Raw genomic sequence first — 15,388 nt, forward strand, 5'->3', positions numbered from 1 at the left:
AATAAACACAATTTTAAAGACTTGTCTTTTATTATTAGATTTTGAAAACAGCATGGTGGCCAGCTCTGGCTTGTGACCAACAGATGTCTGCAATGTTCACCAGAAACCCTCCGACTGGCAAACATTATCCTCAAACAGCAGATTCTGCCTATAGCAAGATAGTTTATATAAAGTGTCATCTTGTTTCACAGGTTTCCAGGAATATCCAAGTGCCTCAGAAATTATGCTTTTCAGTTCCTCTATTTCCTCTACTGTGTTGACTGCATGTCTGCCAAAGAAAATTTTATGTTCATAGACAAGCAGCGTCTTGAGAGCTGGGGCATGCTGAGCCAGGGTGATAAGTGCATCTTTTGGGATGACGAGGTTAAGCAGCACAGTCTGCACACACTTCAGCCTAGACGCCATGTACTGTAAAACAGATAAATGATGAGGTTAAGCAGCACAGTCTGCACACACTTCAGCCTAGACGCCATGTACTGTGAACATAGATACATGATGAGGTTTAGCAGCACAGTCTGCACACACTTTAGTCACCATGTACTGTAAAACAGATAAATGATGAGGTTAAGCAACACAGTCTGCACACTTCAGTCTAGATGCCGTGAACTGTAAACATACAGTTTTGGCTAGAGGAAGGCTAGTTCAAAAAGTTTTAATGAATTAGCATTTCTTCTTCAAGGAGTTTCAGGATTTGTACTACAGATGCCCTGTTCTATCAAAACCATCGAAATCTGGATAAAAACCTTTACTCCATTTACATTACAAGCTGTGACCAAACCCCAGTTCTCCAGCTTACCTCATGCAGGCAAAGTACTCGGTCAGAGACTTCAGCTGTGAAGTAGGCCATGTTGTCTGCATGTTTCACAAGTTTTCGAGTAGTGTTAATTGTAAACTCAGTGTACACAGGGAACAGGATGAGAAATCACGCACTATTGAGGGATTACCATGTGGACAATCATTAACAGAATCATTTCATTCACTGAGAAATCTACCCTGCTAGATGAACATGACTCAGCAATATCTCTCGCCGGAACTCTCAGATCCATTCTGTGGCCTAATTCTTCTAGAACAGTATCATCCATAAGACTAGGCTGGTGCTGTTGTCCATATCAAGTAATTGCCTTACTAGGCGATGTGGCGGGACCTTATCAAAAGCACTTGAAAAAGTCTTAAGTCTTTAGACCCTAACCCAGACACGTGCCAGAGGTGTCGAGTGTTGTAGGATATCATTTAAACAGGACCTGAGCAACACCCTTGTGCAAAGTAATTGAAACCAACTTGAAAAACAGCAAGAAATCAGTTCAAGTTTTTGTAATAATATTAATTCACTCACATCATGATATGACCTTGATTTTTCAGCAGCAAGCTGATGTGATTTTGCATTGAATCCACCAATTTTGAGCACTTGCTGGATTTTAGGGTCTTTGTACCAGTGGCTAAACCAACACCAACAGTCTTGGCCATGTTTCTGTAGGTCTTTCCACTGTGCTCATGTAAAGTCACAATGCTTGAATGCTTTTTGGGTGTAACGTCAATCTTAGAAGGCATCTGGTTTGGAAATGATTGGATATGCTGTTTATTTAAAAGTATGGTGCAGTCACTTGTGACGCAAAACCATCAATATTATTGCCTCAACCCTGAAAGTTGTGGCTCCACATTACAAAGTAAGCATCCTGTCATGGAGTAAACAAACAGCTAAAATATGTATGTAGTTTAATAAAGCAGCTTAAGCACGCGCAAAAAAATGACCAAATAGTTTTGTTTCAATTTGCACAAGGGTGTATGTGCCAGGCCAGAGGTGTCCAAGTGCTGTAGGATAGCATCTAAAAGAGTAAGAGTGGCATCAGACACTCCCCAGCCCCCTGCTGAAAAATAGCCTGTAAGCAAACTGCAGAGCAATCAGCCACAGCGGAAGCGATCAAGCTGAATACAACTCACTCCGAACACTTGGCCACAACAGACAAGACAGCCACAGGCTCAGAGTCTTTCAAGGCCATAGCATCAGGTTTGTATGGCACCAGTGTGATTGTTGATGTGGACCATAAGTGGGGGACAGTGCGTGTCATGGAAAAGTCTGGTAAAGACATCACCTAGCTCTGCGGTTCTCAACTTGTGGTAGAGATACAGCAGGGCTTCTGCTTACGCAAAAAGTTGCGTACAGTACGCATTAAAAGTTCTGAGGACCCCTTCAATTTTTGGGCGAAGAACAGGGACCCCTTAAAAATCTGAAGAAGGGGTCCCTGGGACCCCAAAGAATTTAGCCTTAGCAGAAGCCCTGAATACAGCAATAGTTACGAAGGGATATGCAGCAATATAAATAAGCACACGCCATTATGAAAATAAGTATTTTTATGTGTGAACTTATGTGCGAGGGTACAAACAAACATACTTTCACCCTTTGGAGGTACATTTTGAAAAAAGTTAAGAATCTCTGACCTAGCTGACTAGCACTCCTTTACACTTTATACCACCTAGCTGACTAATACCCTCTTTTACTGACTAGTTTACTTCTTTACATTTTACAGTGGAGTAGAGTCCATATTTCCTGCTCTATGGATGTAAATCATGGGCTCTGCTAATACAAAAAGGAGAATCCAGGCATTCACGAGCAAGGAGGCTGCTCCGGAACTCCTACAGAGAACATAAAACCCACGACTTTGTACAAAGCACTGTTGCCACATTCCTAGGAATGCAGGAACCTCTACTTGAAACAGTCAAGTGATGTAAGCTGGTCTGGTTTGCCGCCTTGGAGGAAAGTCAAAGCCGTGGTGAGGGGGGGAATTGGTGTTTTACGACGTGTCAGCAACTGAGGCTATATTACGGCAAGGCAGCCAGCCCTGTAAACAGATGCCAAGTGCAGAGAAAGAACAGCGTGCCCGAGACGAGAAATGAACTCTGGGCAGCCAACCTTCACTGTATTGGTGACAAAGCCGTGGTGACCGGAGGAAGAACTGTCTTACAAACGTCACAGACTGGTCATCCTGTACGGCAGGACCTGCTCGCTATTACCAGTTGTGGCATCTATCCATGTTCCCCAGCCCCTTCCCCACCTTCCCAACGAGAGGAGGTACTAGTCAAGGAATGAACCAATGAAATGACCTGGCTGACTAGCACACTCCTTAGAACCTTGCCTCTCATGCTGTCAGGTCCAGGAGCTTTACACAGGTTGAAATAAAAAAAGAACTGTCCTCTCCCTTGCAGACTGTGACAGTGAAGAGCAGATGTCTACTTCCTCGCTGAAGTCTTTCACCTCAAACTACACATATAAAGTGTTGAGATCATTAACAAATTAGAGAGGGTCGACCAATTTTAAACATATTTTCAAATTTTTTCCTATGTGTGTAAAGATTGTAGGCATGTATGCCTCATGCACCTTCTGTAATTCACTGTAAACCAACAGTAGAATAAAGATGCTGCAAGCCCAAAGTGGGGAATAACCCTGCATGCAATGGACACTGCCTAGCTTCAACTGCTCAGATACCAGTGGCCTATGTTGCTGAATCTCTTTGCATTAAGTACCAGCGTAGAAACCTGCATAAATCACATAAGCATACTCTAACTGAAAAGAAAATTTGCCCAGGGTCTGAAAAAAAATAATTAGGCATCATCATGTAAACCTTAGAGTTTAGGTCAGAAGGCTATGTGTAATAAACCAGACATAAAACTAAAAGGTGACATTTCATCATTCCTTGTTTCAAAAGTCAGTATCATACTTTTATACACATAAAAACATGATATCAGGGATTAAAGTTATAATAATGTTAACAAATGTGCAATACCGTGTGCTTTTTTTTGTGCTACTGGTCGAAAAGACTTGATGATGGGTGGATAGGGCAAAAACCCCTAAACATTTGAACACAGGGTCTCAGAACTCTTAACAATTTTAACTAGGGCAAGGAGGGCCTGAAAATTTTTATTTTTTTAACATGTTATAGCTGGGAAACATTGATGCACCATCACATACAACCGTCAGTAAATGAAAACTTTGAAATGGCCACCATAATTATTCTATACAGTTGACATGATATCCTAATCCCATGTGGCCCACAGTTCATGAAAAGACACCTAATTGCATTTTCTAGGCACGACAACCCCCGCCACTCCAAATCCAAGATATATAATCCATAGCAAGCTTGAACAAAAAGTTGAGATAGCTTTAAAGCAAAGGAGAAAAATAATCAGTAAAAGCAGGACAATATGCTTCAATATGACTGTCATTGTCAAGGTCAGAATTAATCAACAGCATGATCTGTGTACATCAGTCCTTTTTTTGGTGAATACCTTGTGCCACATGTGCTAAGAGTGAGTTGCAATGATAGCGCATTATAGCTGTAATTAAAAATAGATAGGACTTGTTGAATGAAAGGACTATTGCATGTTGTGCACAGCCATGAATGATCAGAGGTCCTTGTACATGACAAAGTTTAGCAATTCACAGACATTCATTGCCTCAGTGTCAGTCAGTCAGCTGTTCCTTAACCAGCACCTATCCTTGGTGGGAGCATGGATCGATGCGGCAGCTGGCAATAGCAAGCAGGTCCTACTGTACAGGATGACCAGTCCAGTCTGTGATGTTTGTGAGACAGTTTTATCTCTGGCCACCACAGCATCAATTATCCTCCAAGGTGTCTTCCACAAGGTGTCATGCCAAGTCACATGGCCAAAGAAGACCAGCTTAAGTCACTTGACTGTTGAAAGTAGAGGTTCCTGGTGTCCTACAACTGTAGCCATCTTGTTTTGTACAAAGTCATTGGTTCTATGTTCTCTTTATGAGATCCAGAGCAGGGACTTGTTCTCAAATGCCTGGATTCTTCTCTCCTTTCTGTCAGGGAGCAGAGTCCCCAAGTCACATCTGTAGTACAGGATTGGCACTACCAGGGATTTGTACAGCTTGTACTTAGTAGTAAACCTTATCTTATGACTATGCCAGATCCTATCTAGTCTAGCCATCGCTGCTGTTGCTGTTGTGATCCTGATGTGGATATCGGACGGGGAAGTATCTGACCTCTCGGAGCTGTACCCCATTCATGTGAATCTCTGCTTTGCCGCTGCCTTTGACCATAACTTTGCTCTTTTCAGTGCTGGTCTCCATTCCATATGCATTTGAACTGTCTGTCAGTCTGTTGGTGAGGTTTTGCAGTTCTTTGTTAGTGCTTGTTTACAGATCTCTGTCATTTGTGCAGCGGGGGTTGCGGATCGGTTTTCCACCAGTTGAAATGGAAGTATGATCGTCGTGGAGGTTTCACGCATAATGTTCTTCAAGAAGATATTAAATAGCAGTGGTGATAGGGAGCATCCTTGATGTACGCCTACTCTGGTTGTTCAGCAGTACTGTACTAGCTGAGTTATTGTACAGCACTTCGATGACCTGAACGAGGCCTTTGATATTGAATTTTCGGATCACATCATAGCCCCTTATGGCAGACTGTGTCAAATGCCCTTTAAAAGTCAATGAAGTTGTGGTAGAGGTTCTGCTGATGCTAAAGATGCTGTTCTATAAGAATGCCACAGTCGAAGATCTGCTCGACTGTCCTTGTATGTGGTCTGAAGCAAGCCTGCTCTTCTGCTAACAGCTCTTCTGTAGTTGTGGTGCAGTTCTGTATGACCTTCAGTATGATTTTGCTTGGGGGCTGATAAGGCTTATGGCTCTGTAGTTCTGCCACTGTTTGCTGTTTCCATTTTTTGGGGGGAGGGGTATGATTAGTGACTGCGTCCATTCTTTGGGCCTTGCCTTCCCAGACTATTTGGCACATGACAGTCAGGGCCTTTGTAGCTTCTTCCCTATGCTTCTTGAGCAATTCAGCTGGCACATTATCAATGCCTGGCAACTTTCTTCCCATCAGACTAAGCACAGCTCTTTCGACCTTTCCCATAGGACTGGTAGGTTTGCAGGTTCACTGCATCTAGTCTGTATGTTTTGGAGGATGTTGGTGTCGGTCTTCAGCTGGAAGTTGTATACATTCTTGCAGTACTCATTCCATCGGTTGAGAACAGCATTGGTTTCTGTGAGGTTGCCATTGCTGTATTTGATGCCTGAGGTCTTGTGCTGATCTGTCTTAGTGAGGATCGCTAGAAGTTGACAGGCCTTCTTACTGTCACCTTGTGCCATTCCATCCTCTATGGCAGACCTGGGCAAGGGGCGGCCCGCATCCGGCCCGCCTCCTGTCTCTGACCGGCCTGCCTGCTGGCCCGCCCGCCCATTCAGAGTTGCATATACTATATATATATAGTATTGGGCAAAACTGAGTTAACTATATTAGTCCGGCCCTCTAAAACCATCCCAATTTCTCATGCGGCCCCTTGGGAAAATTAATTGCCCACCCCTGGGGCCCCTTGAGAAAATTAATTGCCCATACCTGCTCTATGGCCTGGCATTGGCTCTCAATTCAGTTCTCCCTAGCTGCCTTCATTCCTTTCTTGAAGGCACAGTTCGCCTCTTTATATTTGGAAGCTGCTTCGGGTTTGCTTTTCTTTTTCCTCTTCACTGCCATTCTTTGGTCACAGAGATCTAGGATGTTGTTCATGATCCATGGCTGTTTCTTATTCCTATGTCACCTTAGAACCTCCTGGGCTGTTGACATTAACACCTCTTTGATGTTTCCAGAGAGGGTGTCTACATCACAGTCCACCAGGTTCAGCACGGCAAATTTTCCTCTAACTGTGGCCTTGAAGACTGCTGCAATGTTTGGGTCTTGCAGCTTCTTTAAATCAAAGTGAATGTTTGAAGGGAGTGTTTAAGAGTCACTTTGCATTAGCTTCAGCTTCAGGTCTGTTAGGTAACACTGTACAATAGGTCCCAACTTATCTAGCATTATGTGATTAAAAAAAAAAAAAAAAAAATTTTTTCATGAACATTTCTTTAAGGACAATTATGTCTAGTTTTCTTATGCCAAACACAAGTAATATAATGCACATTGTTTGCCTGGATATTAGTAGGCAGGTCCTCCAAATCCGAGAAAGGCACAAGAGGATCCCAGATGGCTAGGATGAAGGCAACGTGTTCTAGTGTGGCTCCATACATATCAGCTACAGACAGCAAGAGTGCCCTAGAGATGCTGGAACAAAGACTGTCAAATACCAAGCTGCGTGCGTAGGGATTTGGGCACATGTGCACTGGATAAACTGACCTGTTCTTGAACACATAGTGCACCTGAAACAGACAGTAACTACTTTAAGACAGTGTGGATGTTCAAGTTCTGTTGTCAAGCAATACCAAGCTCAAAAAATAAAAATGTTGAGCTCAGCACAGAACTTAAACATCACAAGACGTCATTTCCCTAAATCTGTGTAAATACTCTTGTTCTGTTATCATAGGTACAAGCACACAACTTGTCATGCATGGAAAGAGGTAATAATTACTGTAGATTTACCTCCAACTTAAAAGCATTTCTTATCTCACACTAGCTGTAAAAAGTCAATGATGTAAGCATATCCATGGAGTTTTGTATGTCCTATTTTGGATCTCCTACTGGCTGTAGTTTAAATGGTCAATGATGTAAGCATATCTATGGAGTTTTGTGATCTCTTTCAGTACATGTTTATGGTTGCAAGATTGCATCTCAAAAATAGAACAGGTTATCTGGAAATGGTATTTTGTACTGAGCTGTATCAGCAAGTGTGCATCTTGGTAATCTATTACACGAGCCTAGTTAACTGTCACAAACCTGCTGAGATGTATTTTTTTACATGTTTTTTTTTAATTAGTAAAAGTAATTGTTCGGGTGAGGTGGTAAAGACAGCTATCACTGGGGCTGTTAGTGTCAACAGTCTGAGGCGTGCCGCGCCATACAGGGATGGCCAGCCGGTCTTTGTGTAATTAAGTTCTGTTGATAGGTTGTTTGGTGGTTACTTTGAACAAAGGAAAGAGGGTGATAGTGTGTTGGATGTGTGTGGTTTGATTGGGGTTTTTCCTTGACGGGAGCGGGAAGAAGGGGGAGTCTTCTTGGTGTTGTCAGTGCGTCCGGAGCGGACGGCTATTGCTTTGTAACCAGTCTTGACGGACTTGGTGTTGTAGACCTGTGTGTACAAGTCCTGACCAGACTTGGATTGTGTGTATAAGTCCTGAACCGACTTGAAGTACCAGACTTCTTTGTGTTTTGTTACATTGAACCTGTTGAAGTTTTCTTGTGAAGTTTTCTTGTGGATTTTTACTTTTGGATTTACTTTTGGATTTTCTTGTGAATTTTCTTGTGGATTTACTTCTGGATTTACCTTTTGGAGTTACCTTTGGATATAACTACAAGACGAAGTGGAAACTTTGTGTACTTTTTTCACGTGGATATATGGTACATGTTAGAAGTGAAAACATTGTGCCGTTTCAAGTGGAGACTTTGAGAGAAACTGGACGAGAGGATTGAATACTTTTGAAACTGTTGGAAGAAACGTGTGTACGAATTGTGGGGTTGGAAAATTAGGAATCGTTTTGTATTGTGTTTATTTATTTTTTTGTTTTCTTCTTTTATTTTGATTTTCTAAATTATATTATATTTCTAAAGTTTAAACTGTTGTCTGTGTTTTGATTTTATTAATTGTCTCGTCTGAAAGGCGCTGTAGAGTGCAGGTGACATTAACCTTCACTATACAACACTAGATCATTTACTGGATTATTCACATCTCTGTGCACTGTGCAACTGCTAAAGAAACCATGATCTTTCTGATTTTGTGGATTGACTTTGTTCTAAGTTCTTTTAAAATCTGACAAAGAAAATAGGAAGATTTGTAAAAACAAGAATCTGATTAAGACCAGTGTGGAAACCTGCCTTTAGTTTCCGCCCAGGTATGAGTTGCAGGGCATGCCAGTCAATGGCTGATTTCTCAACATAATTCAGAGTAAGGGTATGCTCATCACTGGTCAGGTACAGCTCCTGCAGGCTGAATTCTACAAGTTGTTGCAAAATCAGAGTGTTCAGATTTTGGATGGGGCATTTGAGCACACGTAGAGACATGCAGTAGACAAGATAGTTCAGAGGATGAACTGAAGATGCCAAAATCAGTCCATGAGAAAAGTCCAGGCAGGCAACCTGTCATTCAGGAGGGAAAACACAGTATATAACCTACCAACGAAGTAACAAAATGTCATGTATAGCAAGGAACGATGAAAATTTATCCTCAAAAAAATGAAACCCGTTATTCAAGTAGACAAAAGTATGTAAACCGCAATTCTTGTTATATTCTTGCTACCTGAACACGGGAACCATTCTAGCAAGTTTAAGGCACACTTCTATGCAATAGCCTTTTAGGTTTTTTTTCACAACTCAAACTAACAGAATTCAGTCTATACTAGTTCAAAGCAGGACTTCTCCAAAACCTATATCAAAACCTTTGATCACTTGCAGAGACCTCCACCCAATGTAAATACCATTACTAACCATGGGAAAAATTATCATGCACCAAGTGCTACTTATCTGTTAGTCAAAAATCGATGAAGAATTAACATCAACCACATCTTTGTATATAAACCAATTTTTCCTCTTTAAAAATTAATTTTCCCTTATTTTAATGCCTTTGTTTTGTAGCAAAGTAGTGTTTCCTGTCTTTAGATTAAAGGCTAGATGTAAAAAAGCATAACTTTTGCTTATTTTGTTACCCTTATAAACAAACTTTTGTTATAGTCTTGTTGATGCGTGCCCAAATTATACTATAGGGACAGACTTGTTATTTTGCTGTGAGACAGCATTTAGTTGAAACAAATCTCTGCTACTCATTAAACTTGCTATAACACAATAGGAAACATCAAACTATCTCAGCCTCAGCTACAATTGAAGAAAACTGGTGAAAATAACTAAAACATTTTGTACATCTGTAGAACATACTTTGACTTGAGTTGTACCTCTGCCTCACCTTCTGCAGCACATTGTGAGTGAGATAGAAGTGAAGAAGGTCGAGGGCACCAGTGTGAGCTTCCACAGAGGAGTAGAGCAAACGGTAGAAACTGAGCTTCAGGGAGGGGCTGAAGCTGAACATCTTCTGCAGAGGTTGGATGTAGGGCACAAAAGACAGGATAATGGAGGAGGAGGAGAGGTTGGGTGGGTGGTAGATGGCCAGTGACTTTAGACGAAAACAGTGTGTCTCTAAAGCCCCTAGCAGAGCAAAGTCAGTTTCCTCAGGATTGTCAGTGGGTAGAAACTTTTGCAGCCATATAACACCATGGATGAAGAACTGTCCATACTGTGCAATACATGTGATTTCTTCAAATAAGTAGTTGGGTGACATGAGAGCCTTAAAGGAGTGTGCATAGCTGCGGTCATTTTCAAAATGTTTCCAGCCTAATGAAGAGTCCAGAATTCTGCTCCATGCTGGGAAGGCTTCCACTGCCATTATCTTTTCCTTCCAGTACAAATACTGGAAGATACCGCTGAGCACAAGATCGGGCAAGAAGGTAATGGTGGTTTCAAGAGAGACCCCACTAGGCGTGGCATCCACATCATCCAAATCTGTGTGTGACATAGTTATACCAACTTGCCTGTGTCATCCAGGAGTCATGTTCATGGTTTCTAGATTACTCCCTCCCTCTGTGATTTTTTAAAGGGTTGGGCTGAAGTCTTTAAATTCCTCTGTGCATCATTTGAAACACGCTGGTTCCTAACTGACTTCATTTGGACAGACACTATACTAGACCTGGTACAACTGGCAGAGAAAACCAATCGGTGTTAAATACATATATTATTAATATAAAAAAACTAATTTCTGGGGAATAAAATACCTTTTTCACCAACATTTGTCTTGTACCTCTTGCATTGAACTTCCACTGAAAATGCACCTCTTTCAATAAAAGCATGCGGGTTTAAAGTAAGTTTAAATGCGGTCAACCTTTCAAGCTCGCGGGTACTTTTTGCTGAAGTTGTCAACAGATGTTAATGATGTGGTCATTGCGGACACTTTTCGTATTTCCCACGTTATACGAGCCTGAGTTGGGATCTGCTTTAAACATTCAACTTTGAATATGTTCTAGATCTTCCATGAAGCTGAAATGTACATATCCTGGCACGTATCGTATTTTAGTGCGCTATCATTAAGGAATATAACATTTATCTTACTTTATTCTACGTTTTTATAGTTTGATAACTTTCACCGGCAAAGCACATACTGACCGCCCCCATCATGCAATAACAGACTATCATTTTTCGCTTCGTAACTACAGTCTCCACAGAAAAGACTTTTTACACTGACTTACAAAAAATAGTTTTGTTTTATAATTTATAAATCTCTTGCTTAAAGTAAACTTCGAAACTGTGAAACATTAAGTTTCGTAATCGAAGAGAAAGAGAAACATGGCGGCGATTTTGCAGGTGAGCAAGTAGTAGCAAAAGGAAAATCTGTTTCAGTTTGTGCTGCAGTCAAACCGAACTTATGTATAGTTTTTAGCAAAGCATGCAAAAGATTCTTGGAAATTTTAATGTAATGTGTATGGATTTAGATAAATTATATTTGGAACTTTCTTAGATACGTATGTGTGAAAGAGATCGTCAAGGTTTAAAGAAAGTTGTGTTGTCGGATATTCGACATCATGGCAGCAGTGGCGAGGTTGAACAAGATCTAGAACAAAAAGAGTATAAGCTTCGAGTAAAAGTTCAAGCTATATTAGTCTGGTCATTCTCATGATGTTGCAAAACGTGAACGCTGTTGACATTGAAGATGAAATGCTTCCAGAGACTGCTTCGCATCTCTGAAAGAAACAAACGACTTTCGTCACCCTGGTTGGTCACCAGAAACCTCTGCTCGCCATGGTAAGGAGGCGGAAACTACATTGTAGTTTGGTTGGGACATGTCGCTTAGCATGACACATTGCCCAAAACATTCCTCCAGGGATGTGTGGAGGGAGGACGTCAACAAGGCAAACAGAGAAAGTGGTGGTTGACCAACATCTGGACAGGCCATCAGATGGGAGACTTAATGGAAGGGTTACAGACTAGGTTCCCATGGCGCGAATTCAGTCATTCATTCATCCCCTGACTGGTACCTGTTGCTGGGGGAACACATCAACAGATGCAACAACCGAAAAACCACATCACTCACACCTGTTTTGAGTGATAGTGAGCAGGTCCTCCATAGGATAACCAGTCCAGTCTTTGACATTTGTAAGACATTTCTTCATCTGGCCCTTGCGGTGGTGATCACCCTTCGATGTACCTTGAAGGACAGTCTTTCACAAGGTGTCATACAGGCTGCACATTGCAAAACCACAGCAGCTTAAGCTGCTTGACTGTTGCAAGTAGATGTTCCTGGTGTTTTACATAGTGTGGTAACCATGCTTGGTTTAAACTTATTGGTCTTGTGTTCCCTGTATAAGATCCAGAGCAGTTTTCAAGATCCAGGGTGTTTACTCAGCTATATGAGCATAAACTATCACAAGTGTTGTGCTATGTAATGTTTAAAAGGATATTATTTATATGTTTATTCATTATTAATATAATGTGATTCTGTTTTTATTTCAGCTTGTAAGAGTTGTCAGGCTGAGCTCATCAGTCTGTCAGGTCACACAAGTACGCTGGAAGAAAGTTCCAAAATGGCGGGATCCACAGGATTTTGTCATGGGCACAACCACTTTTGGAACGAAATAAAAGAAAAGAAGAAGAAGCAGGCAAAGTAGAGCAGGCACCATCTATGCTACACATGGTGACAAGGGTCAGGCCCCTTTACGGAAGACCGCACTGGGAGAAAAAAGGCAATGAAAAATCTTGGACTAGCCGAAAAGGTATTCTTATTCTGCCTTCAACGGCAAACCCAAATTGTTGTGTTTGAGAGTAATAACAAAAATCTTTCACCTGAAGGCAATTTCATACTGTGGGGGTCTGGGGACTATAGGGGAGTGGATGGTGGAAAGGACAATGAGGCAGAGAGTAGAGTAGGTGTGGGAGGAGGGTCACTGCTCTATGCCACCAGATTGGCACCAGTGCTGGAATATGTTGCGCAGGCTTGACAAGTACAGTGGGTCTGGTGTACCTGAGCCCAGCAGCTGTGAATGGGCCCAGCCTTGGTCAGTGCAGTGGGCAATTTAAACATGGGAAGGTGCTCTAGTTACAGTAAAGTTAAAAATAAAAGTAGAACATGTTCGCTGCAAGTGTAGCGTTAAGATGTACATTAGCACCGGAAAGGAAGGCAAATTATATATACTATAAAACAAACAACAAATTTGCATCAAGAATAATCATGTGCGCAACTACAACATCACACACACACACCACTGACACTTCATCTGAGGTTGAGCAGATGGCACAAACGATTTCAGGTGTCTATTACTTTTACATATTGGCATGGAATAGCGTTTACCTGTGCTTAGTAATATAAATTCTCTTGTTAGTACATGTTCAGGTACAGACAAAATGCGTGAAACTTTCCTAACTGTTCGTTGATCACAAAAAGAAGCTAAATCCCTCTGTCCGACACCAATTATCTTACAACAGATGTGAACAATGCTATTCAGACTGTTCCTATCATGGACATCTTCTTCTTCTTCTTCGTTCCTATTTGCCCCCAGTGGAGCATAGGGCCGCAACCACACGCCACCATCGGACCCGGTCCAGGGCATCCCTTTCTAGTTGGGACCATGTCATGCCAGCTGTCTCTGCCTCTCTGTGGACTGATCGTCTCCACATCTGTCTGGGTCTCCCAACCTTGCGTCTCCCCTGTGGGTTCCAGCCCAGAGCTTGTCGCGTTATATTGTCGGCTGGCTTTCGTAGGGTGTGGCCAATCCAGCCCCACTTTCGCTTCTTGATGTCTAGGCTGGCAGGGTTTTGGTTGGTTCTCTCCCACAGGGCGGTATTGGAGATCTTCTCAGGCCATCGGATGTTAAGAATGCGGCGCAGACATTTATTGATAAATGATATCATGGACATAGAGATTGCGAATCCAGCATATAAATGAAAATGATAAAAGACTCAATAAACAACTGGTAGAAACGGTCTAAGATTGCTTGACTAACTGAAAAACTATTGAGCTTACGAAAAAGGTACATTCTTTGTTTGGTGTTAGAGAGAGAGTTGAAAGAGATGTTGAAGCACTCCACCCAACTGCACTACAAAGTAGCCTAAGACATGCCCACAGATCTCATAAGGCCCCTACGACTTGTTGACCTTTACCCGCTTTAGTGATTCTATCACACAGACTTCAGAAATAACTATGTCGTTGTTGGAGACAAGCCACTGAGTTCCCTAACATTATCGGAAACTCAGACAGTCGCTTTTATCCTTTACTGCAATTTTTTTATCATTTACTAACCACTCAGGCGTAAACAACTCTCTGTTCAAGTAGTGCTGTAGATCCTACTGCACTTGACCTAATGTTTGCAGTCTATATTACGGTACTGAATGAAAGGTAGATATAATCAAACTGTAAGCATATTATTATATATGGGGGGGGGAATTATACAATTACAAGGGGCCAGGAGAGGTCGTTTGCCCCAATGCCTGTGTGCTCTTGGTGGTCCTGATGTTACATGGGCAATTGTCTTAGTATTTGTCACATGATTCTGCATTGTATTTTGTATATCTGTCTTTCATTAGTTGTCAGTACTGTTGTTTATTCTTCTGTCCTTTGTATGCTGTCCATGTCTTGTTCTTGTCTCAAGTGCGAAGAACATGTTCAATAAGTGTATGTGCTACATTAATCACACATTTATTATTTATTATTTTTTATTCAAATTGTGTGCATATGTGTGTGTGTGTGCGCGCGCATGCCTATGTTGCAGCAGCGGAAGCCTGTAATTCATAAAAACACAGCTGATGTGAATAAACTACTGGAAAGTGTAAAACACCTGATAAAAATAGTGCCTATCACCTTTCCACAAGGCCTTCCTACAAGTGAGTCAGATTTGCAGAATTGTACCCTTCATCCTGATGGGCGACTGGTCATTAAAAAGACAATTTATCCACTGGAATCAGATGACACAAACAGCATATGGAAGATGGATACTGAAACACTAAAAAAAGCAGGGGAAAAGGTGCTCTCTGAGTATAATCTCAGTGCTGAATATTTTCCAGCAAAATATGTTTTCAAGTACAACCAAGATGGAAAAGAATATCGATACACAGGGGATCATAATATTGGCGCTAACAGAGACTGGTATTAAGACAGCTGTTGTCAAGTTTCATGTAACTGTAACAATATAAATTGCTGCATTCATTTTCATTTAGGTGTTCTTTGATATTGTATATATCTCTTTGATGGATGTGTACAAATTTTACTCAAATTTTTTTTAAAATTCATGTTTCGTTCTCTATCAGCAAATTAAAACGATAGCAATCTGTGTTTTTGTGTGTTTTTTTTTAATTCCATAAAGTTCTCTTTGGATACAGTTATACCAAATTTGTTGTTTGGATGTGAATTGCTTTTAACTAGTTAAGGTCAAATTCTATTTGAAAAAGTGGCAATAACAGTTTTTAAAAAACCT

The 15,388-nt window shown here is 41.3% G+C and overlaps 2 protein-coding genes across 9 annotated transcripts; one reads left to right on the forward strand and one right to left on the reverse strand.

The window, feature by feature from the left end:
• Nucleotides 1–11: 11 nt before the first annotated feature.
• LOC112558801 lies at nt 12–11,246 on the reverse strand. 8 transcript variants are annotated; one of them, XM_025229475.1, is made up of 5 exons: nt 11,037–11,233; nt 9,841–10,626; nt 8,760–9,020; nt 6,914–7,150; nt 12–408 (listed from the first exon to the last, which is right to left on the reverse strand). In XM_025229475.1, the coding sequence occupies exons 2-5, from the start codon at nt 10,444–10,446 to the stop codon at nt 97–99; spliced, it is 1,416 nt and encodes a 471-aa protein (XP_025085260.1). In that variant the 5' UTR covers nt 10,447–10,626; nt 11,037–11,233; the 3' UTR covers nt 12–96. The 8 variants fall into 8 exon arrangements, with proteins under 8 accessions (XP_025085260.1, XP_025085259.1, XP_025085263.1 ...); XM_025229474.1 differs by having other exon boundaries at nt 10,810–11,233; XM_025229478.1 differs by having other exon boundaries at nt 9,841–10,433; nt 10,810–11,232.
• A 24-nt stretch (nt 11,247–11,270) lies between these two features.
• On the forward strand, nt 11,271–15,244 carry LOC112559696. The gene is given in 6 exon segments (XM_025231030.1): nt 11,271–11,288; nt 11,443–11,562; nt 12,238–12,241; nt 12,458–12,657; nt 12,659–12,694; nt 14,687–15,244. Coding segments are annotated over 6 exon segments (759 nt in total). The 3' UTR covers nt 15,068–15,244.
• The last annotated feature ends 144 nt before the right edge of the window (nt 15,245–15,388 follow it).

Source organism: Pomacea canaliculata, linkage group LG3, assembly GCF_003073045.1.
Source record: "Pomacea canaliculata isolate SZHN2017 linkage group LG3, ASM307304v1, whole genome shotgun sequence".
Taxonomy (NCBI): domain Eukaryota; kingdom Metazoa; phylum Mollusca; class Gastropoda; order Architaenioglossa; family Ampullariidae; genus Pomacea; species Pomacea canaliculata.